At 27.6% G+C, this 26840-nt stretch overlaps 2 protein-coding genes across 3 annotated transcripts; both read right to left on the bottom strand.

Annotated features, from left to right (window-relative positions):
• Positions 1-3921: 3921 nt before the first annotated feature.
• Positions 3922-6605, bottom strand: LOC108325148 (S-type anion channel SLAH2). Of its 2 annotated transcripts, none has more exons than XM_017558162.2 (6): positions 6459-6605; positions 6276-6378; positions 5720-6145; positions 4732-5505; positions 4572-4603; positions 3922-4488 (listed from the first exon to the last, which is right to left on the bottom strand). In XM_017558162.2, exons 2-6 carry the CDS (start codon positions 6363-6365, stop codon positions 4149-4151), a joined length of 1662 nt encoding a protein of 553 aa, XP_017413651.1. In that variant the 5' UTR covers positions 6366-6378; positions 6459-6605; the 3' UTR covers positions 3922-4148. The 2 variants fall into 2 exon arrangements, with proteins under 2 accessions (XP_017413651.1, XP_052730970.1); XM_052875010.1 differs by having other exon boundaries at positions 6491-6593.
• An 8413-nt stretch (positions 6606-15018) lies between these two features.
• LOC108324749 (polygalacturonase) lies at positions 15019-16660 on the bottom strand. The gene is made up of 4 exons (XM_052874119.1): positions 16637-16660; positions 15994-16296; positions 15378-15896; positions 15019-15252 (listed from the first exon to the last, which is right to left on the bottom strand). Exons 1-4 carry the CDS (start codon positions 16658-16660, stop codon positions 15019-15021), a joined length of 1080 nt encoding a protein of 359 aa, XP_052730079.1.
• Positions 16661-26840: the final 10180 nt, after the last annotated feature.

The following is a 26840-nucleotide window of genomic DNA, read 5'->3' as shown; positions in this document are numbered from 1 at the left end:
TTTACTTAGCGAAATAAGTGAGGTGAAACTTCTAATCAGGCTAAAAGATTTTTCTATAATTTGATAACTTACTTTTTGAGTTATTTTTATAATATTCCATTTTACTGGCATAAGCTAATAAAATAAAATATTTGTTAATAATACTAAAAACAAAAAAAAACATAATTTTAGAAAATTGTTATTACAATAGCTAATAAAATAAGATATTTATTAATAATACTCAAAAACAGAAAATTTACAACTTTGAAAAATTGTTATTACAGATATTTTAAGGTATAATTACAGTATAAGATATAAAGATATAATTTAAAAAAAAATTATAGTACAGTAAAAGATATGAAAGTTTTTCTCAATATTGAAAGAAAAGGAAAACAATGTATAATGAAGGGTAACAATATTAATAATATGATGGAGTTGATCAACAATGATTATTGCAAAAAAAAAAATAACACAAATAAAACAAAATAAGAAAAATGATAAGTTAATGTACAAAAAAGTTCTCATAAATAAACATAGAAATAGACCTCTATTATTTTACAAAATCATTATCAATGTGTTTTACTATGTTACACACAAGATTAGTTTGTTAACATAGTAGGCCAACCAAGGAAAAAAATTGAAACTTAACTTACTCAAACAAATAAACTAATTTGTCCAAATTAAAAAATTTGCTGCAATAATCAATCCTACAATCTTGGTTCTTAAATCATAAAAACACAGAATAAGAACTCTTAAAAAAAGTCAAAAAATTATAAAAAAAATATTTTAAAATAATAAAACTTTTTATAACAAAATTATTTATATTAAATTTTTTTAATATTAAAATAATTGCCTTTCATTATTTTTAAACTATTCTCAATTTTAGAATATCATTTCATGATTCTTTACAATTTTTGAATTGAAAGATCCAATTTTTATTTGAAAATTAGAAGTATAAGCTGTAATTTTGAGCTTTCAATGTATAATAATCATCTAAATGAATATAATTCGAGATACTCTCTGCCGAACATGAAAAACAACAGTATTTTGAAAAGCTATATTTTTTTTCTCCTTTGAATACTTTTAAATATCTCTACATATAAACCCCAGGTATATTCCAATTAAAACTGTAAATAACTTGAGATAAAAATTGTTATTTTTATTAAAATAATAAAATTTAAAATTACATTATAAGGTTTACTTCTATTTGAATATTAAAATTAAATAATATTTTTAATCGATACAAAATCTTTAACATATTTTTTTTATGTTGAGACGATGAAACATGAAAATTGAAAAATATTTTTTGATAAATGATATGACAAAGTTAACAAACTATAATATAATAAAATATAAATGATTTAGACATCAAATTTAAATTTATCTCAATCTAATTAAAATGACACACTAAAGTAAAGTTTCCACCCAGTTACTGTAATTGAATTTTCTATTTCTGGTATGAATATTTTTTCTTTCAACAGAATTTTTCTTTGTAGGTTTTTAGAAATATAACAGTGAATAAAAGTGACTTTATCGTGAAATTAAACTCTTATAGAGTTAATAAGAATCTTACCAATTAATTTATCTTTTAATATCATTAATGCAAACTTTAACCACTTAACAAAAGTCATTGTGATATTAATTGCGTCTTAATTCTATTCAACGATTGTCAGAATCTATCAATCTTTTATATCTAGTTTGTCACCCTATCCAATTGGTCACCTATAAGTCCATAGTAACATATATGCATTAGGTAAGGAATGCATGCATTTAAGTCATCGCATGCGTTTTGTAAGATATTTTTATGCAGTATTTGTGTGAAATTATTTGGTGTGAATTGGGAAACAGCATAGCTATTTGTGCGTATGAATAACAGTTTGCAGCAGTTGTGAGAACCATCGTATATTCAGAATGGTTCTTTTCTTGGCTATTGCCAGCATATTGACAGGAACAGTCACTAATATATATTGAAATAGCTAAACATGAAAACGATACTCCTATGACGTTGGTTATTGTTACCATATATTCATGCACTCTAACACTCGGGACCCTCCTTAGTATCCTTTTTATTCCAAATAAATAAATATCTTTACTTTCCATGTGCTTCTAATATTTAAAACATGCTCCAAATGAAATTTTCATCACACTAAAGTTCAAAGAAATTTTAAAACTTAGCAATATAGGTGGTGGCAGAATAAGATGACATGTATAATTGAAAATTTGAGGATTCATGCAATGTGTACCCAAATTCTCTTTTTCAAATTCTGTAATTCATTGCATTCTAGTCATTTTCTTCGGAGCTGCGATTCCTAAAGCCACCAGCTGGTCCCCCAACCTCTTACATTTTCCCTCTTTTGTCACAGCTGTCTCTTAACAACTGGAACAATGTATTATAATTTAATCCAAAAATAATAGTATGTATAATATACTAAGCTCTAAATAAATCCTTTATATATCAACCAAAAGTAATTCCATAAAATTCATATAATGAAACACACAAATAAAAAGCACCAACAAGAATTTTTTTTATCTAAAACTGTTTACAAGTAGTCATTGAGTAATACTTTTACTCTTAGGACAATAATATTTTGACATTAAATTATTTTACACCCATTTGTTATTATCCTTTACTACTTTTTATTTTTTTTCTTTTTCTTTACAAATACAATTTTTTTTGTATGACTAATTTACTTTTATATGAGTGTCCAATAACAATTTTTTTCCTCTTTACTCTTCGAGGACTCTAGGGTGGTAGAAGCTATTGAAGTATGGACCGTGGAGTTATGGATATTATTGGACTTTAATGGAGGTTGGTTACCATTATAATTGGTTTGGTCTACAGAATCACTGTACCAACAAATATTGGGTACCATGGTAGACTTCTAAAGCAAATTAATGTGAATTGAATGAAGGAATATTAATATTTTGACCTCATTAGATTAAAGTCTATTTGTTACTAAATGATTATTTTTGTGTTAAAAGATAAAACAAACTAGGAGAATAAGAAACAATAGACCCTTCAATTGTTTACAACTCTCATAATTATTTGATCCCAGAAACATTAGGGTGAATTCTAGATATTAAGAGTACACGATGAGAGAAGTTCATGGACATAAGATGTTGAAATAGCTTTATAAAACTTTCTTTTTATGAACAATATTTTCTACTTTAAAATTGTTTCTAAATTTTATTTTTTTCTGAATGCTTCTGACATCTGAAGAGGATGCAATTATGTAATTCTGTGATTTGTCTAAAATTATTCTACAATCAATAATAATAATCATAAACACCAACATGAATTAATCACATAATGATACATAATGGTGTTAAAATATTGTGAAACAAATGTTGTCAAAGTATCGTTATCTATCTAAAAGTGCGTGAAGAATAATGTTATTGCACATTATTTAAAAATGTTGAAACATTAATAAGTTCAATGCATAAGGTAATGTAGAATTCGTTTGGTTACTATATTGGAAGGCTACTTCGTTGAATTTAAATTTTTAAATAAGATAGAAATTTGCGTGAATTTTGGTTCATATTTCTTTATCAATTTCAGATTTACTTGTATACTACCGTTTGTGTTTATTTAGTATATGTTTCTGCATTTTTAAATACGTGCACCATTCCCGACTAAGTGATTGCCGTAAAGTTTCTTGCTAGACATTAATGAAAGCGTCATCTTCATTAACTTTGAATCAGATTTTATAATCGTTAAAGATTTGCTCTGTTTTTCAATCATGTTCCCTTGTGCTTAATTACTCAACGGTATTCTCTGATAATTTGAACGTACATGGTCAATGGGAAAATTGATGAAACCATTATTTTATAACTTCACAGAATTCTCCTTTAGATTCTGACTTTGCAAAACGTTATTCATTTTAATCGTTTTCTTTTTCACTTCACTTTCCATTGTTGTTTAGCTCAAAAAAAGTTCTAACATTTGTAAACTCAAGGACCAAAGTGAAAATTTCATATAATCAGTAGCTAAAATAATCAGCATTTGCAGTGTCAGGGACTACTCAAGAAAAATCTAAAACCATCAAAGGTACTTATTAGTAAAGATGTTGGTTGTCCTCATTATTTTCTTACTCGTTTGAGAGATCTAAATACTCACGCAGATGATGAATTCCTTGAAATATTGGAGTATGTTGTTGTCAAAGAAGCTTCTAAACTAAATCATTTTTATCCGAGTTCACAAACTTCAAGTAATTTTCAGTCTTTTTGGCATGTCCGTGGCTTCCAAATCCTAAAGGGAAGCGTTTCTTATGAGTTTTTTGCTTTCTCTCACTTGTGGCAATGGCAAGGTCATCGGGAAAGAGGTCTCGGAGGACAAAGGCATGCACAATAGTCGAGACAAGCACTGTTGCTACTACGAATGTAGAAACGAGACTCAATATTACACTCAGAGTTTGAGTTACAACGTTTGTGACTTGATTTGTGTAGTTTATGGTAGCAATTGCAGCAGCAGTCATTGGAAAAGTGTAGGCCCACCATGAGATTGAGAATCTGCACAATCACACACAATGTGTCGGAAAAATCAACATAATGGAATAGCCAATGTTATGGATATTAACAAGAGTGTAGCTTACTTGAGTCCTCTGAAAAGATTGACCCGAACAGCCTGCAAAAGCATATGAAGTGAAACTGATAAGCAACTTGAATACTAAAATCGTTGATTGTGTAGTGGTGAAGTTGTGCAAACTATATTAACCCCTTTTTCTAGACAATGAAAACTTAGAAAAAGCTTACCAGCGTGAGATATAGGAACATGGAAGTGAAATAGAAAATCCGTGATTCCAAATGAAAAGAACCCTGAATCTTGGCCAATGCCAAAGAAGCAACACTAGGTGGTGCAACCAAAAGAAAGAACACTGGATGGAGGTCCCTGGGGATGGTCTTATTTGTTGGTAGCATCTGTGAGAGAGTTACAAATATCACCATATAATGTGCAAGTCCAAGAGTCAAGAAAAAAATAGGTCCTTCTCTTAGGCCCATAGATGCACCCAATAAGGCTCCCACAAAATTTCCAACAAGTGCTAGCATATTTGTTGGATTGGCAACCTTTGAGAGCTTCCTTTGGCCCCCAAACATCCACTGTCCATATATTTTTAACATAAGGAAGAACAATGGAATCATTAGAATGTACCAAACCGCATGATGCAATTCTTTTGCAAACGATGAAGGAACTCCAAGAGCTAAGAACAAGAGGGATATCCATGGGGCAAAGAAGAAGTTAACACGAACTGCATGATGGTACTCGCGGCGAACTGCTTCAAAATAGAGAATTATTTTGAACAGATAGATGGCGAAAATAGTAGCAACAACAGCAACAGAGGTAAGCCATAGCACGAAATTTATTTTCGGAGTTATGTGAAGAAATTCAGTGGAAGGTGACGTGGCCAATGCTTTCCATAGAATTGCTTGACTGCTAACTCCTAGACAAATACCAAAAGATGAAATCGGAAACCGAAGAAGGAATGGCCACTGCTTGTCCTGAGGAGGCACCATCTCTTCTGAAGACTTCTGAAAGAGTAAATCAAAGTGTAAAATTCATTAGGTAAACGCCAATGGTTAACTTACTATGTAATACTGAGTGTCCAAAAAGAATAATTAGGAAAAAATGGTTATGTTATGTTCGTCTACATAAGACTCAAATGGTTGAAACATCAGTAAAAACAGCATTGAAGGATTTCTAGGATGTGAAACATTTGTTACACAGAAGAGTACGACAGCATACCTTAGGAGTTTGTACATGTGGATCTTCCAGTGCTTTCACGAACGAATCAACAGGTAAAGGGTTCTCAGTGTTGCTTAAGTTGTTATCGTCTTCTACACTTTGTGTATGTACCTTTCCATGCAGAATTGATAATTTCGCCTCAAGTTTACCGTACCATGTTTGGAAAAACTTAGTTCTGTTATCGTTCAACCTTTTGCTTGCTGCCTCTGGTTGCACGCTGCCATTTGGCATTGATTGTGATGGCATTCGTGGCTTGGAGTATGTAGTAGTTGATTCAGAAGAGAAAATGGGAGCCCCATTAAGATCAGTTTCACCACTGTAGGGAACTCTCACGGTGTCATGTAGCTGAACCTCTTCACAATTTGATGGCATGTTGATAGATACTGAATGTTCCTGTTCATCACCTTGGCCTTTTCTTTCACTTTCCTGTTATTGGAAACAAATATCCTAACATTTAATCACCAAAACGGATGTAGTTATTGCATAACATCACTGATCTCTCGATTTTTATTTTTTTTCAATTTTTCAAACTCACATTAATGATAACGATTCTTACTTTGGAAGAGGAGCTGTTTTTCACGTTTGATATATGTTGAACTAGTGATGGAACTTTAGGCAAGCCAACACGGCAAAGGTTGTTTTCCATGCTAGGCCTACACCTGAAAAAGTACAGAAATGATTGAGTTTACTGACATGTGAAGGAGTCATTTAGCTCTAAAGGAATTTACATTAGACATACAAATAACAATTTCCGTTACAGAGGCTCTTAACTCAGGAAGCAGAAATTTCACAAGAGAAAACACAAACGTAGAAAAAACGTGGTGAGGAAGCAAGAGTTTGCTTCTTCAGGGAAAATAAAGAGAGACATGCGTGAGAGATGATCGATGAGAGGAGATTATATACAATGCAGGACTACGGTGGCCATAATATTTTTGCAGCCATTACGTCAAAAGCACTTTATTGGTGATAACAACAGCTGCTTATTTTGACAACGGCGTGGCCACATTAAAATACAAATATGGAAAATGTAGGTAGGTCAGATATGTCATACACCATATATGAGTCCATGAATACAGTAAAATAACCAAAGAAGAAAAAGTTAAAAGTATACAAAATAATTAAGCTTCAAATTTCTAGCTCAGTGCATGTCGCAATTCTGTAGCCATCACCTAACATTTGAGTGATGTCAGGATTAAATTAGTACTAAAATGGAATAAAGAATTTCTTTTTTGAACAGGGTTCACCACTACCACTTAAGCTAACCCTTATTAGCAGAAATAACAGATATGGTAATATTCTAGTATTTTCCTCGTCATCTCCCAATACAAACCCAACATGGACCAAAAATTCAATCCTAGAGATAAAAAGAATACAAGTTTTATAACGGAATTTGCAAGTAAATGGATATTAAAAAGACTAAAAGCTTTTGTAGTACACTCTATAATACAGTGACAGATACTTTATCACCACGGACAATCTATTAAAAAATAATATTATCACTATCAATACAAGAATTTGTTACAATACATAAGTTTGATATATTTATTTATAATTTTAGGAAAATAGTAAGTGTGCTTTTCTTCCCTCTCCTTTTCATTTGACTGAGCTATAATATATTTACTGAAGTTCAAACGTGAAATTAAAGACTTATATAATGGATATACATTAATAAAATATGTAACTTATACCAGAAAACCCATATCTAATGTATTGATTTGTTTATTGTGTATGATGTAAAAATTGTCTGTGCCATCATTAACTTCAAAATCTTTCCGTATATTATATATATAATATTATCAAGGTCGTAGGCCAAAAACTGATGGTTAACAACTGGCATCTTTCACTGCCAACAAAGGGTTAAAGAAATAAATCTTTCATATGTTTTAAATTGTTAATTGATATGAAATAATAGAATTTTATGTTATCACAGTATGAAATTGGGTTCTCTAGTTGTTTCCTAAATAAACAAAAAAAATAAATAGAGCATGGTTGTTTCGCTTCTCAATTTACTTCCACTGTTTAACAATTAATTTTTATCTTATTAAAGTTTATCAAGTTTTAAAAATTACTTTGAAAAGAAACTAAAAGATAGAAAAACAAAAGAGATGTTCTCACTTTTTTTCGCATTTGTTATTTGCATATTCCAAATATAAATCTTATGTTTTGAGTTTAATTTTCAGAGTGTGTTGCTGTGTTCTTTTTTTTTATATTACCATCAATTAAAAACTTTCCCAAATTAATTTTCAAAATAATTATTATAAATTAATAATACTATACATAAAATCTTCAATACTTTTCAATTATATTTTTTAACCATTTTTCATTTTCTAAATTTTAGTTTCTTTCATTAGGTATCTGACACGTACTAACTAATTGTAAATCATTATACTATTATTATAAGTTTAACAAATGAAAAATGTTTTTTTAACAAATTTTTTTTACAACATTTTGACAACAACTTATATGGTAACTTGTGATTGGTCCGTTTTAAATATACAGATTAATAAAATAGTGACACGTAATTTATTATTAAAAAATATAGAGATTTTATTTATGGAGAGAGAACAAAATTATACGTATATATCATGAGTTAGATTTTAGAGAAAAATAAAATTGTAAATATGTGCAATTTTGGTGATGTTAGATTGCAGTGTATATTAAGGCAAATTTTATCCATTTTTACTTTAACATTTTTTAATTAAAAAAGATAAATTAATTATTTGAGTCTTGAAGTCTAGTGATTAGTGAACCCCTCAAACCTAACTCGTCTAAATGTTTAATTATAAAAATTAGGTCTAACTTTTTCAAGAGATTTTTAAAATTTTATTGTTCAAAAGGAGAGGATGATTAAATATTTGGAACATAGGCCGGTTTTAAATTTTGAAATTTTCTTTAAATTTATCTTTATCATGAAATCGCATTGATGTTTGAACTAATTTAGTGTGAAAAAGAATATATAATTGAATGAAGCTTATTTAATAAATAAAAGCTGCCGCCTTACACACGCTGTTTGCAAAGTTCTAATAAATAGTTGCCTATCTCATGTGTCAATGAGACTTACATTTAAAGAAAAAATTATTGGAAATATAGATGTAAGTCAAAGACTCATATATCTTATATTTCATGTAAAAAAAAAATATACAATTATTTTTTTAAGATTAGATTAAAGTAATTAATTTTTTATATAAATTGAACTGATATATTTTAGATTTCCTTGATAAATCTTTTTCTGGAAAAGAGTCGTGTGGAGTCATAAAACTTGTTTTTGAGTATGATTATCAACTTTGACATGTGAGTTTGTGCTTTCTATTATTAAACTCGTCAAAATATTTTCCTCAATTACTAAAGAGTGTAGGTTATCTGTCATGGATGAATCTACTTGGATAAAGTTAGAGGAATTTTTTTTCAAGAGTTTTGACAACAAACAACAATCTAAATAGAGGTGAAGATGAAATTAATAAATGACAAAGGATTATTCCTTAATTTCATAGAAAGAAAAACCTAACAAAACATGAAGAAGAGTCATTTTGATTCAAACTATTTATAATAAGGTAAGAACAATTATACTATAGGTTAAGAAATTAGAAGTATTTGTAATTTTTTTAATTGTAAACAATTTATTTCTGTTTCTAAAAATTTTTAAGTTAATTTGAGTATGATATTTTTTAGTATATTTTTAAAACTTTTTAGATGGTTTAAACATTTTTGTGTAAATATAGAAATATCAAATACATGTATTTTTTAGTTTTATATGTATTTATATTTGAGAGAATATTTTGTTTAACTCTTATTTTTATTAAAAATTATAAATTTTTATTTAACTTATTAATTTATTAGATTGAAAAATCTTCATTCTTATTCTTTTTGTATTTTTCTTTTATTTTATTTTTTTGTGTTTATTGAGAACTCAAATTAAAAAACAATCGTAATTTTTTAAATTGAGATAGTATGAACTATTATTATCAGAATCAGGTTTAATGATATTATAGATCGAATCGATACTGAACTACGAAAATGATGCTAGAGTTCCTTGTTTAGAAGATTTTTTTTTCATACATTCAACGTCAAGATATTATAGCTCATACTAATTCTGGTACGTCTTTGACTGTGGGTGAGGACACTTTTATATGCGGTCACTTAAACATTAAAAGGATAATATTATTTTGATATCTAATAAATTTTTACATCAGTTATTTTATTTATTTTTAATTTCCTTCTTTCCATAAAAATTAATTTTTTTAATAATCAAAATATCTTTAAAAAGTAAATTATGAACTTGTGACAATGCGTGTCAAAAAGACATCAATTTACAAATACATGTATCTCATCGGCTCTCATTCATGGCTACAAAACAAATTTGAAACCCTGCATCTCAATGGCGGCGAGCTACTACTCAAAATAAATTATATCAAATTTGAATATATTTTCATTTATTTTTTTATTGTTTTATTGCTATGCAGTTTTGTAAATAGTTGAAGAAAGTTGTTAAGGATTTGTAATTTTTTTTTAAATTTGGTTTTTTAGTTTATTTCCATGCAGTTATTTACTTAAAGTAACTTTATGACGGCAGTTATCTGAATAATTTTAAAGATAATGAATCCTAATAAAATTCATAATCTAATTATAACTTTTTTTTTAAAACCAAGAAGTTAATGTGTACAATCTAATATCTCAATATCTCACACTTCATAATTCATAATTTATATATATTAACATTACATTTACGATAATATCCCGTAATCTCACACTTAAAAATTCATAGTTGATATATGTCTATACATGTTTTAAGCTCAGATTTCAAAAATCATAATTATAACTTGAGTTCTTCTATTTCTTCCTTCCTTGGCACTGAGTCACACGACATTCCTTCATCTGCTCCCGTATAACGAATTATACGATCATCGCACATACCAAAACACAAACACAAACAAGTAGGGTGAGTTAACATGCAACCAATCATTTATGAAACATGCATATTTACTTTGATGCACTCAAGAAACCTCATAATAATTATGTCCGACACACTCATATCATCATACAACAATCGCATCATAGATAATCCTCCCATAATACCACAATTACTAATCGACACTCATCCCACAATACTTAATAGACACCTGTTCCACAATACTCAATAGACACTCATTCCACAATACTCCATGGACACTCATTCCACAATACCCAATAGACACTTATCCCGATGATATGTTGATGAGCGGTCAACGGGAGGTTACGCACTTGTGATGCCTTCTTAGTCCTCAACACTATGTTCAAAATCGGCACATAGACCAGGACCTCCTGCCCCTCTCACCACATAATTCATCCTTTCTGGATGATTATTAGAGTATCAGGATAACCTCCAACTTCAGGACCCTCAACATCAACATATACACAAATACCATATCATTACTGAATCTCTCCGCGAGACTCATACCATACTCATATTCCTCAACTCACATTATACCCTTACAAAATCTCCCCATAATACTCATATCATGTTCAGATGTATAAATTCAAATCCAATAATAAAATCCAATCATCGCAAAAATCATACAAAATGAATATATCACAATAAATTAACAATACTAAAATATCACCATAAATGGTCACCGGAGAAGAATCAAATGTTTGACGAATCAAACTCGCCATAAACGCCAGTACATATGACTAGTCACAACTTATTGGATTTGACCATGGCTGCTTTATGATCAGGGATGTATCAACTCCGGTTTTTAAGATTCTTCTATCCTACCATCACAATTATAATTCATAATTCCATATCTACCACAACAACATGAATTCATCAGAAATTTTCATTCCAACAAGATATATTGCACAATAATTTAATAGTACATAATCTGTTCAATAGGATTTAAGTTAAAAACTTGTCGAATAGACTTCCAGGAAAGAGAGGTGCGTCACAATGGACAACTTAAGTACCAAGTCTTTCCTTAGCCAAAGTGTTCCTCAACTAGTTTTTAACAAATTTCTTATTTACAGATTCAAAACAACAACATATAATATTAGCACAGAAATTCACTATAGATAGATATACCGTAAGCATCTATGTTTTTCATTAACAGTATTCATACAAAATTTCAAGACATGAATAGTAATAAAACAATACTAAATCATAATATAAAAGCTTAGAAAGGTTAGCTCCCCTACCTCTATTCTAGACTTCTCTTGCTCCGAATTTGTTTTCCCCAAAAACCCTCTAGAGACTCTACTCTTCTTGCAACTAAAAATTTCTTCCTAACTCTTTCTTCTCTATTTCTCAAGGTTTCTCACTTGATTCTTCCTCTCTTTGTGCAAAATAGTCTCCCCCTCATGACTATTTATAGTCCAAAAATTTTACTATTCATCAATTTTTTAATATTATTTATTATTTTAATATTATTTATTGTTTTAATATTATTTTATTATATTAATTTCTTAATCACCATTTACATAATGGTTTCCTCAATAATGCCTTCAAATTTGAATGCTTTCTCAATTATCAATATTTTAAATTTTATTTTACTTTTTCGTTTTTTTTCTACCAATTAAGCTACCAAAATTTCTTATTTAACTTTCCACATTTTATATTATAAACTTATTATATTTTTCATTCACAAAGAAATTTATTACTACTAGTAATAAAATTGTTACAGGTAAATATCATGGGTCTTACATACAATGAAAAGTGTTAATTTTTAATAAAATAATTCTAAATTTTAGAAAATAATTAAATTTATGAAATAAAATGTGATAGAGACTTCACCAATACCAGATTTCATGCACTAATTCAATATGAAAATATTGAGTAGTATACCTTTAATTAAACTTTAGCATTCACATTTCGAGTTAACAAACTTAATTTCTTAGTGACAAATCTAAACCCTGTTAATAAAAACCTTAATTTCTTAGGTCATGAATATAATAGTTATCGAAAGTCTTTCTGACGAAGGGTTTCAGGTAAGTGTGTTCCGTTAAGATGAATGACGATATGAATGACTACTCGTGGTTGTAGTTGGTTGAGAATGTTTAGTGTACTAATGTAAAAGGGACTCTTCCTTTTGAGAGAAATATTATTTGGAATACAATGTAAGTTCAAGTTCCACATTCAATAGAAATGAGTAAATATAACACTATATTTAATGTTTTTATTGGACTAACTTGAAATTTGTATTCAAATAAATTTTAACTTATGATCTTGATAAAATGTGATATCTTTTGAAATTTTCACTTATCTTTTCTAAAATTATTTAATTTTTAATTATTTAAAAATAATAATACAAAATAAAATATATTTTTTTCTAAATTTTTTAATAGATCTTTAGTTATTTAAAAGGATAATAGTAAAAATACCAATAAAAATATGTATGATAAAAAAACATGATAATGTCAATCAGTTATATTTTAAAATAAAAATATATTAAAATGATAAAATTTTGACTTGATATTAAATTGATTTTTTTTAAAATATTTATTTTAATATTTATTTTAATTATTTATTTACGAAAATTAATTATTAAAAGAATAAGAAAATATAACTAAGGAAAAACAATACTAAAAAATTATTCATCTAGCCACATTTATTATTGTGACATCTGTCTACTATTTAAGTTTTTTTTTCATTCATCTTTACTTGCAGAATTGACCACAATAGCCTTCAATATCCTGCTCCCACAATCATGTTATTGGGCTTTACTGTCTTTCTCTCCTCCCTGCTTAATCCTTCCTTTGTGTACTGTGTTTTCATGTCTTCTCTTCTTCTCTGTCCACAACACTGTGTATGGATTTGACATAATGGACAATGCGCGAAGGTTTAAAATCAGAACAAATCCTTGGTAAATTTGTTATAATGAAGGGTTTTGTAATGGTTCTTATTGTTTTACTTCCTGTAATCACCGCCAAACACATCCTTTGAGGTCTCGATTCCAAGATTTATAGATTACGACATCAAACGATACTGTAAAACGGGTTGAAGGTGTTTTAGATCTCTGAAATGTTTTTGTTTACCTTTTCTTTTTCAGGGAAGTGTTTTCTTTTTCCGTACTTCGAACCTTTAAGGAAGAGGAAAATGAAAGTAAAAGGTTTCGTACCATAGGAGCAATCCAAAACATTGACATTAAAGTGTTACGAACTATTGAATTGTTGATGAATTTGAAACCAAAATTCTGATGAATATAAAAATGAATGAAATCTAATTTTTATAAAAGGCATGTTACATTTTATTTGAACAATTATTTCTCTTAAAGTATATCAGTCTTGACAATCAAAGACTTCTTTGCCCTATATGATTAAGGCGTTAATACCGTCAATTTTGAGCAATTGATCACTGTTAATGTCATCTGCTTTTATCAATGTTTTCATTGTACCATCAATGTAAAGTTCGATAGCAGTTTCAAAGGACTTTTTACATCTACAGGTATCATTTCATATATATGTTCTTTTTAGAATCACAATTTTGATAACAAATGTAAAACAAGCATGGATGAACATGATTGAATACAAATCTTTTTAAAAATTTTAAGAATATGGAAACAACAAAATACTGCAAAGATTGTAATAATAACAAAATAAAATACTATAATTTTGAATCAAATATGTTTTTGTTGTCATCAAATAATGTTAGTTTTTTTTTTTTAACTCAATATCAAATGTACTTAGAGTATATTCCTATTTGATTTTTTCTAAATTGTAGTATATAAAAATTCGTTGATTACGTTAAATCAAAGCTAATTATAAAGAAAGATAAAAATTTAGATAGTAGAAAATTTCATATTGTCTAGTGATTTTTTATTATACCACACTTATACTTGTGTTGAGTGAGTTATTTTTTTAATGTGTTTGGAGATTATTTATAATAAAGCAACATGAATAGTAAACCATTAATGTTATTAGTAATTATAACACATTATTTACGGTTTCGGTATTTTTTTTTCTTTTGGATTTTTTATATATTTGCATAAATTATTAACTTTAAATCACTATGAACAACTTATTCTTATATTTTCTTTATAAACTACCGATGTCAAATAAATAATTCAATAAGTAATATTTTTTTATGTTGATGGAGATAAGATAATGGAACTCGTCCGACCTTAATAAAAAAAAATTGTTTAAACATGACATGATCAGATAATACTAAAGTACTTTATTATTAAAGAATAATTATATACACAATTCTCATTTTACTACAATTTATTTCAAGTATTTATTGAGAAGGAATTACAATTACGACTAAAACTATATATGAATTTTTCATACTCCAAGAAAAAATAATTTAAATAGTTTAAACAAATTTGTATTTATTATTTTTTTTGACTCGTAGTTGTGCACTTAGGGACATTTCCTGTTATTTTTGGTTTGACATTACTGCATACAGCTATTGTTGGAGTTCCATTGAACTTGAGATCAACATTAGATATCTCTACATCCTCACATGGTACACCACTACTACAATCAAGAATCATTCCTTCTTTAGTGGCTGAAGTACCCTTAATATTCTTGATGGTAACTTTGCTTATCTTTACTTTTGATGGTTGCTGAATCATCACAAGAATAAATGAGATAAAAGTTAGTCTTTAAGCCACCTCATGTACTATATAAAATATTTTATAAATGAAATAATAACATTAATGTGTGGATGAATATATAAGAGACTAGATACCTTTTTGGAGCATTGGTTCGATGGACAATACTCTTGGTCTATAATAATAGGATTCTTAACATTCTCCATGGTAATATCCTCAAATACCAAATTAGTAATTGTGACTGTTTCTGGCTCACTAGGCGAAGTCTTAATCATCACTCCATTATCAGTTTCTTTCAAAGTGCAACCCTTAATTGTAATACCATCAATAGGTTCCTCTTTCTTGTGCTTTCCAAGGCTTCCAATACTAATACCATGACCAGGTCCACATGTTACATTTTGGACAAGAACCTGTTTACTACCACCACCTAGTGAAACACAATCATCTTCGGTTCCAATGTTTGCATTAAGAACATTCACACTTGTGGATTTTTCAATATGGATGCCGTTAGTGTTGGGGCTATTTTGTGGAGCGCTTACCTTAAATCCATCAAACGTGAAATTTTTGCAATCCAAGACATTAGCATGAAAGTGTTTACTGTCCTTGCTAGTAATGCCACTTACTATTGAATTGTTGACGAAATGGAAACCAAAATTCTGTTGACATTCGATGAAAGAATACAAAATTAAATAAAATCTAATTTTGATAAATACACATGCATTTTATTTGAATTTTGAAATAATATTTATTTACCATGCCAATTTTGCAATTAGAGTTTTTTGAACATTCATTTTCTTTCCAAGCAGATGCACCTTGACCATCAAAGATTGCTGTACCAGACAGGGTCAAGTCATTAACATTGCTAATCTTGATCCAATGGTCGCCTCCAAGATCCTTTTGGTTGACTGGTGCTTTGATTTGGCCATCAATAGTAATTTTTACAGGACCCTTGCAAGGACCTTTTAATTCTACATGTCTCAGTGTATATTTTCCCGAAAAATAAATTTCGACAGGTTCTTTGGATGCACATGCTTCTTTCCAACCACTTTTTAAATCCTAAAGAATATGCAAATCGCAAATTATTGAAAAGATTGTTATAATAATAAAAAGAAATCCCATAAATTGGAGATGAAATATGGTTTTTTTTTATCAAATAATGTGAATTCCTGTTTCGCTCAATATTAAATATCCATACCTCAGTTATGTCGAAATTTGGTACTGTTCCCACTTTTGATAGATGAATAGTGAATGATTGAGTTAAATCAAAGTGAATTGTGAAAAAAGATAAAAATAATATGATGATGGAAATTTTCATATTGTTTTGTAGTTTTGGATTATACCTCACTTTCCTTTTGTTGAGTGAATTATTTTTCAAGTTTGATTGGATTTTATATACATGAACAACATGGATAATAACCATTAATATTATTAGACATTATAACACATGTTACTATCGGAATATTTCTCTTCTTTCTTTAGATGTTTACTGTATTTTTAGGATTTTGTTATAAACTATTAGCTACATATCACCCATTAACATCCTATTATTATAAGTTACCTACAAACTATAACGGCTGAAATAATTCAATTTAAGTAATATGTTTTGATTCAATCAAAACATGAAGTTTTGGACCATGATCTAATTACCAAAATATATTTCTAACCATTTTTTTTCGTGAAAAAATCATTTTAAAGTTATTAAAATTTGATTAAATTTAAAATATTAATTTAAATATCTAATATAATATAAATATATCACTGTAAAATGAAAATGACAAATAAATTTATTCACGTGGATATTTTCTTAATCCATCCTTATTTTGATTATAAATCCACTTATTGAATGTTTACGCATACGAGTAGAGGTATCAGTGATACCCAATTTTATTAATTGGATACTCAGAAGAGGAAGAGTATGTGTGTGTATATATATATATATATATATATATATATATATATATATATATATATATATATATATATATATATATATATATATATATATATATATATATATATATATATATATATATATATATATATATATATATATATATATATATATATATATATATATATATATATATGTTTCGTCCCCATTCATATACCTATCATAATCCCATCCCCATAGTCATTCTGGTTCCAATTTAAATTATTAAACTGCCTATAGTTTATCATATAAACTTAATATATATATATATATATATATATATATATATATATATATATATATATATATATATATATATATATATTAGTTTGTTAGTATTTAGTTTTATAATTTTTTTCTTTCGTTACAAACATTTTCATTGTCTTTTCTAATTGTTTAACTTATTCTATATCCACAAAACCTACTCACATTTTCAATGTACTTTCCCTTTTATCAAACCCTTAATTACACTTTTTTGTTTACGTTGTATTCAAATGATGTTTTATCAATAGAATAAATCAAATAGTTTCTAGATCTAGGGTTTTGTTTATTTCTACTACTTTTTAATATATTTTTTTATTGTTTATTTTTCTCTCACATAAATATGTTTGACTCTCAATCTCAAGTTTTTAATTTTATAAACCTTTTATTTACTAGACACTATTCAAAACATATCTTCTTTATTATCTTTTATCTTAAATTTTTGTTTCATTTAAAAAACTATTGTTTCATTAAAATAATTTTCACTATCACTGTTTCAACTAGTTTGAATTCTAAAATGGTTTCTCATAAAAATATTTTTCATCTTATCATATCCTTAAATGTACATATTTTTCTTATTGTGTCTAATAATGTATCATCAAATCATTTCTGAGACAGATATGTGGTCATATTTAACTTTTTTAAATTATTTTTTATTGTTATTTATTTTTATATGTAGAATATTGTTTTAATAATTCTTTATATAATTATTTATGTTTTCTAAATTATTTTTATAACTGTAATTTTACCCATCACAATTATATAGAAATATTTTGATAATATCATGTTTTCTTTCTCATAATATAAATCATTGATAATAAAACGGTTAAAAAATTGGTAAAAAAACATGTCAGTTATTCAGTGGGTTGGCAACTGAACATAAATTGTATACTCGTTAATTGTGGTGATTGAGATGAAGATGAATTTTTAATTTGAGGATGGAAATAAGATAAAGAAACCCAAGTGTCTTCTTTCGTTGTTATCCCTACTATAAAATTATATTATATTGTTCATTTTCTTGTGTAATATAATATATTAAAAATTACATTATAATATTATATTATGTTTATTCTTTAATTAGAAAAGGATTAAAAACAAATGATTTTAAATTAAATTTATACTTATAGTATATATAATATTGTACAATATTAAGTTTTATTACCTATAATGTAAATTTATAACAAATATTTGGAAAGTTAAACTACAAGAGAATTATTGTTATGGTTGTCGATTGATATTTTTAAATATGACACTCATAATATTAGGAGTTTATTGAAAGTTTTTAGGTGAAACACGTAAATAGATGAAAACCAAATATCGTGGCTAATTTAATTGAAAATAAATAGTCTTTTCAAGATGTGAATAAGAATTTTGCGTTTAACTTGTATTGAATTAGTTTATCGAAAATACTCTTTGAACCATTCTTTAATTTATTGAGATATTTTTCTTGACTTTTCGTCTTGTGGTCCTTTAAAAGTTCCCAAATTTATGATATTTTTTCGTTTACGCTTGTAAATAATATCTTAAAATAAAGCAAGTTATTAATTAAATAATGATTAGTAAGAGTCAAATATAATTTTATAAAAAATAAACACTAATAAAAAAAATAAAAAGGTTCAAAACGATATTAAAGAACTTATTTGGAATGAAGGTGAAAGGAATAAAGATGAAGAGATTGGTGACGATAAAAGAGGAAGGATAATGAGATCGATAGCAAACAAAAAAGGAGAACGACTAATAATGTCTCAACAATGGAAGACGATGGATGGATGGTACGCAAAAGGAGAACTAATGGCAGAAAACACTGCATGAAACTACTATGGAGAGTGGGTGTAAGAAAAAAACCACAATGGAGTGGGGAGACAGTGACGCTTTAGCCGTGCCAAGAGGACAACAGCAAATGGAGTGATGAAGAAACAGTGAAATAAGGTGGTGTGGTGCAGTGGGCTTTAACAGGGGAAGACAAGAGAATAACTATGATGCGGTATGAAATTAAAAGGTAAATATTTTTAACTCTAAATAAGAGTTTATAACGTCACTATATTAATATCAAAAGTAGTAAATTTTAACATTTTGACATTTTTTAAATATCTTTTTTTTTTGTCTAAAATGACATTAAACCTACAAAAAATATTAATTTGTAATTTAAGGTTGGTTTTGTCCTACGTCATTTAACTTATGTTTTTTTTAATTTTATAAACAGTGTCAACATCTTTTATCTTTTCCTTTCATTTGTGTAAAACTGACAATACTAAACTTTGGAGAGTAAATTATTTAACTCATTTCACTTCATTTTATTATTGTGATGGTCGTTTGGACTGAAGTTTTTATTCTCTCCAATTACATTTCTTATTAAGGCTGGTGTTTTCTTCCACTAGCTAATGTTATATGCCATAAATGTTGTCTTTTTGCATTTTAGGTTTAACCTTAAATTTGGTAAACTTCAAATTGTTATAACTTTTGGTATAAGCCTCGCATAGAGACATTCCAAAAACTAAAGTTGTTGAAAATTGGTGATAAACTTACTTACCATCTTTTAAATTATTTTTTCTCAAATATTTTAGAATTTTGAAAAATCCATAGTTTAAGGTATTTTTTAATTTTTATTAATATTTTTCACCTATTTTCTATACTTTACACTTTTATTTTAGATGTTTATACTATTTTTAAAATTATGAAATTTTTGTAGTCTAATTTTGTATTATATATGAAAGGAAAGAAAATATTGACAAAAAATTTAAAAAGAAAATCCAAAGTCTATTGTTCATACGTGATTTAATGTTTATTATAAGTGTAACAAACATAAATTAATGTATGTTATAAATGTAACCATGTTCTTAAAGAATTTAACGTCTCTTATCCTAATATCAAATTTTTAGTAGAAGTTAAAAGCCTAAAATAACTTATATTAAAAATCTTTTTTTTCAATGTAAACAATCAAATCATCATTATTTTTTTTTAGCTTGATGGATCTATAAAAATTCGTTTTCATTATCCACTTTAATAAAACAATCCTATTTAAAAAAATTCTTGTTTTTTTCACACCTGTTATATAAAAGTGGGATTCTTTTATACCTATTTTAGCATCAACAGGTATAAAAGTAAGATTTTTTTATACCTATTTTATTACCAGCAGGTGTAAAAAAAGGTTTTCTCTACCATCAGTGTAACATCCCAATATCTCACGCCGGATAATTCATAATTAATATATGTCTACACATGTTTTAAACTCAGATTTCAACTATAAACTCATAAATATAATTCGAATTCTTCTAACTTATTCTTCTGTCTCTCTCTTCATTGGCATTGGATCAGACGACAATCCTTCGTCTGCTCCCGTATAACGAATTATACGATCATCGCACATACCCAAACACAAAACAAACACAAACAAGTAGGGTGAGTTAACATGCAACAAATCATTTAAAACATGTATAATTACCTTGATATAAACATCATATAATAATTATGTTCGACACCCTCATACCACAATTCCTATTAGACACTCGTCTCACAATACCCAATAGACACCACAATACCCAATAGACACTCATCCGGATGATACGTTGATGAGCGGTCACGGGAGGTTATGCACTTGGAATGACTTCTACTTCTTCTTACAAATACACTTCCAAAATACTTCATACCATTCACAAGGTTAGTCCCCTCACTATGTCCAAAACCGGCACATAGACCAGGACCTCCTGCTCCTCTCACCACATAATTCATCCCTCTCTACTTGAGACTGGATTATTATTAGAGTATCAGGATAGCCTCCAACTACGGGACCCTCAACATCAACATATACACAAATACCATAATATTACTGAATCTCTCCACGAGACTCATACCATACTCATATTCCTCAACTCACATTATACCCCTACAAAATCTCCCTATATCACTTATATCATGTTTAGATGCATAAATTCAATTGCAATATAATAAAATGCAATTATCACAATTATAATTCATAATTCCATATCTACCACAAAAACATGAATTCATCAAACATTTCCATTCCAACAAGATATATTGCACAATATTTTAACAATACAAAATCTGTTAAATAGGATTTAAGTTAAAAACTTGTCGAGTAGACTTCCAGGAAAGAGAGGTGCGTCACAATGGACAACTTAAGTACCAAGTCTTTCCTTAGCCAAAGTGTTCCTCAACTAGTTTTTAACAAATTTCTTATTTACAGATTCAAAACAACAACATATAATATTAACACCGAATTTCAATATAGATAAACATACAGTAAGCATTAACAATATTCATACAGAATTTCAATATATGAATAGTAATAAAACAATACTAAGTTATAATATAAAAGCATAGAAATACTAAATCATAATATAAAAGCACAGAAAAGTTAGCTCCCCTACCTCTATTCCAGACTTAATCTCCTGCTCCGAATTTGTTTCCCCCGAAACCCTTCAGAACCTCTACTCTTCTTGCAACTAAAAATTTTTCCTAACTCTTTATTCTCTATTTCTCAAGCTCTCACTTGATTTCTCTTCTCTTGGTGCAAAATAACCTTCCCTCCTATGGCTATTTATAGGTAAAAAAAAAATTTACTATTCATTAATATTTTAATATTATTTATTATTTTAATATTATTTATTATTTTAATATTATTTAAAAATAATATTTCAATCATTTTCTCACCAAATTTGATCCTAATTTCTACCTACTACTTTCTTCCATGCTAAGAAATCTTAATGCTGAAAATTTATTTTTACTATTTACTTTTTACTATTTACTATTTACTTTTTACTATTCAATTTAAAAAAATTTACTAAATAAGTTACCAAAAATTTGAACCTCTCCTTCTAAAATTACTATAATTTTATATCCAAAATTTACAATTTTCTATCCATTAAAATTATTATTAATAATAAAATACTAAAATTTACTACTATATATATATATATCTTTTTTTTTTCATGAATCTTACAATCAGGGTTTTTTTTATACGTGTTCCCAGAATGCTAAGTGTAAATATCATACTTTTAAACTTAATATAAACAATAGGTATAAAAATAAAACTTTCTACACCAGTTTAACACAGGTATAAAAAATCGGAACTTTCTATACACCCTGCTTTTATATCTACAAAAAATAGGTATAAAAAACATTTTTTAAGAGGTATAAAAAACTTTTTTTTGCACTTGTGATTCTTTCGAAACAAGTGGAAACGTAAATCAAGTAAAATGGAAATTGAGTGGTTACTTTAAATAAGTTAATATAATAAATACGCAAGTACAAGTTATGTGAAATGAGTATTTGACGAAAAACCTAATTTTAGCCACTAATAGGAGTTGGAATAGAACACTTTTAAAAATGGTGCGTGTTGGAGTCCAATAACACAGCTGAAAAAGATATCTTTAGTTAATGGAGAAGAGTCACTTTACACACTCTCATTTTCATCATGTTCGTTCTATCACTAATAAAAAGAAAACGACGTCTCAGTGTGAACATTTTACTACATATATGTTAATTCAATTTCAAATTAAATCGTTTATCCTTCTCATTGGTATTGAAAAATAAAAATTGTTCATACATAGTTTAATGGAGTACGGTTCAATAACTACATATAATGATTTTAATAATACCCAAATTAATTTTCTTCAGCTCTTCTACTACTCTTCAAATTTTAAAAATAAACTACGAGATTTTAAGAAAATAATAACGAAGTCTTTATTTTAGTCCATTTATAACTTCTTTCATTAAACATTGATAAAAAAAATAGAAATAAAAAATAAAAAAACTATCATGTTTAAATTGCGTACTATGTACCAAACTTATGTCACAATGCACTTGATCATGAATCTTTAAAGATGTAATAATTTAATCTCAACAATGTTTCCCAAAAAAGAATTACATAAAATACAGACGCATACTTCAAATATTTAGGAATCACACACACCCAACATTTATTTTAAAGTATGACACGGAAATTGTGCTTTTGGATTTCTTTTTCTGAAGGGCTTTTGTGCTGTGTTGCAGTTTCTTCCACTTCCATGCATTGTCTTGTCTGGTATTGGAATTTTGATAATTAATAAGCCAAAATAGGTAAAAATTAAATTTGTACCATACACATCGGACGGTCCAGAGGAGCAATGCTGAATCAACCTGACCGGACGGTTATATCAAGATCGACCGGTAGGTTCTCTGTATCATTAAGATCATGATTAAGGTAAACAACGATTAGAGTCATTGAGCTAAAATTGGGCCGTGATTAACTCTTCACTAATCTCAAGCTCATGGCGAAAACTATAAATACAGGTCAAAGGTAGGTGGTAGACAGATTGCATTTACTGCACTGTTTTATTGAATTGCCTAACGATTCATATACTGACTTTAATATCGGGGTATTTTGACATTTGACAGATTCCCTCCTATAGGGAAGAGTAAGACAGCGGAACTTGGAGCGAAACCGAGCTGCGAAAAAGCAAAATTGTGAAGGAGTTTGGGAACTCAGCCCGTAACCCAAACAAAATTAATTATCAAATTTTATTTTTTAAGATAAAAGATGCAACAACCCCTACGTCATAGGAAGAGATGAACAGTTTTGGAAAGAAAAAAAATGGGTGCAATTAGGTTTAGAAGTGGCAATAACTAAAAGTCTAAAAGGAAACAATCATCAAATTCTTGAAAGAAATCTGTTCAAAATTTGTACAATTCATATTTTAGGAAAATGTAGACCAAAGAAAAATAGAGGTAATAAGAGTGGGAACAGTTAATATCTTTCTGGCACTTGACTGTCTTTTATTTCCACGGATGGTACTATTTTGAGAATATATATATATATATATATATATATATATATATATATATATAAATAAAAGTTCATTGACTATTTGATTTTTACTGATTTGAGATGATTTGAAGGAACTAATTTGGTGGAGGAACATTTTTATCCATTCATTCATGTGTATTATATAAGAAATATATCATGTGTGGGAGACTATACAATTAATTTTGGAGAAAGGATAACCAATTTTGAATAAAAAAAAAGAATTGATTTTGAATGTGTGACACTTGGGCACTGACGAGGATGAGGAGTGATCGCCGGTGCAAGAGGCACGAAGTGCAAGGGACACTGACAAGGAGTGACTCCTGGCAGGTTTCCAGTGGAAGGGGCACATGGACAAATCGAACATACACCGGAATGAGAGGGATTTAGAGACTGTATAGGTATGAGACTATACAGTTGAAGGATAGTTTAAATGAATTGATTTGGCTACTCATATCACCAAAAATACATTTACTTTTCGGTAGCCTAACTCATAAGAACTCCATGATTAAGCGTGTTTTTGAGATAATAAAATTGATTATAGTGATACTAGATAGATCTGAATTTACTTTTATCGGAGTTTATTGCTTATTTCATCTAATGCATTGATATGGAAGTGAGATAATAAAATTGATTATAGTGATACTAGATAGATCTGAATTTACTTTTATCGGAGTTTATTGCTTATTTCATCTAATGCATTGATATGGAAGAATCAATTCTCACTCTCTTATATATATTTATTAATAATAATTTTTACTTTTTAAAATTGATTTTTTTTAATTATATATATATATATAATTTGTTTTTATATTTATTATATATATACTAATAATAGCAATAATTATTATAATTATGATAATAATACTTTGTAATTTATAAAATTGATTTTTTTTCTCATATACATATAAGTAATTTTTTTTATTTTATATATATATATCAATAATTATTATTATTTTATTGATTTATATATATATTCATTTATATATTAAAAATTAATTTTATTTTTAATAAAAAAATTATTTAAAATTTGTGGAAGGAAACTGTTACTAAAGAGAGGAGGATAGAAACTTGTATGAGTGTTGTTTTCTGGTATAAATTATAATCACGGATGTACGGTGAGTGGTACCCGAAAAATGAAAGGTTCCTAAGAAAATGCGTGGGATTGTTTGCATGCGCAAGACTTTGTCTATGTTTGTTGCAAGTGATCGAATAATGTGGTACTGATGTTGTTTTTGTCGGGTACAAAAGAAACAAAATGTTAGACTTAGTTTTAAGTAATGTCACTCAGAGACTCAGAGTCAACAAGAACCATCAAATGACACATCTTTTCTCTAAGAAAAGTAGAAGCATTGGGATCAGAATCAGAATCCCATTACAATTTTATATTTTACTCAATTAATTCAAATTTAAATAATAAAGGAAGGTGATTCCTCCTCCACCACACTCAACAAACTCTAGTCATGTAAATTCTTAATTCAGAGGAATTATAATTTTTAATTTCTCACCTTTCAATACAAAGCTTGTGAATAAAAGGAATCAATTTTTTAATAAGGTTAACTAATATGGGTGTTTTCTCTTTTTTTTATTGCAATAACAATAATTAAAATGATGAATATTAAAATAATAAATAAAATTATAAAAGTTCAATCAATACTAAAATACAACATATTAGACATTCTGGTGCATTTACATAAGGTTCTTGCTAATTAGTATTATAAAGTATATGAATGCAAAGACAAGAAGATTTTTAATACAGTAAAGAAAAGAGCGTGCATACCTAACCGATAGGGTGTGTCTCTTCTGTTTCTACATATGGTGTCTACAAAAATGGAAAGTCCATTGATATATTATAAAAAGTTACATAGACTTTTCAAAACTCACTCTCCAGATATTTTAAATATTTCACTTAAAGGTATAACCTAATATTAGGTTAGGCGCATTATGATCAATAATAAAAAAGAATTAATGAGTTATTATGTTGTTATTAATATTTATTTGAAATAAGTGTTATTTTACACTTTTAATTTTATCATAGGATCAATATTGGATTAAGAATTAATATATTTTTTAAACATTTTTACACATAGTTTATGGCTTTTCAAAATTTTCTCTCTTATTTACCTATGCTATCTAAAAATTAACAAATATTATTATTTTTTATTCACTTTAAATTATTGTTTTTATTCACTTCTTAAGATTATTTTTAATGATATGCTACTATAATTCCATTGCTCTAAAAAGGATTTTATGATTCTCTTAACATTAGCGATAATCATTCACTTGTATAATCTTAAATGGTTTGTCTTACAATATTTTCTCAAATAAAAAAAAACTATAATAGATATATAATGATAAATGTAATACTCAAAAAAATAATTATTTATTATATATAAATCTAAGAATACAAGGCATAAAGTATTTTGAAATACAATTTCAACATATAAAATAAATAAACTTGCAAAAATTTACAAAGATAAAAAATAAAAATAAGTGTTTATTCTTCTCCTATGTTGTTCTTGTATTTGTCTTTATGTATGCTTATGTATATAATACACTCATAATAGGTCATCAAAAAGAGTAAGCAATTGAAACTAAATTTGTGAT

This window comes from Vigna angularis, chromosome 3, assembly GCF_016808095.1.
Source record: "Vigna angularis cultivar LongXiaoDou No.4 chromosome 3, ASM1680809v1, whole genome shotgun sequence".
In the NCBI taxonomy this organism is placed as follows: domain Eukaryota; kingdom Viridiplantae; phylum Streptophyta; class Magnoliopsida; order Fabales; family Fabaceae; genus Vigna; species Vigna angularis.
This window is presented reverse-complemented; position numbering and strand designations above follow the sequence as displayed.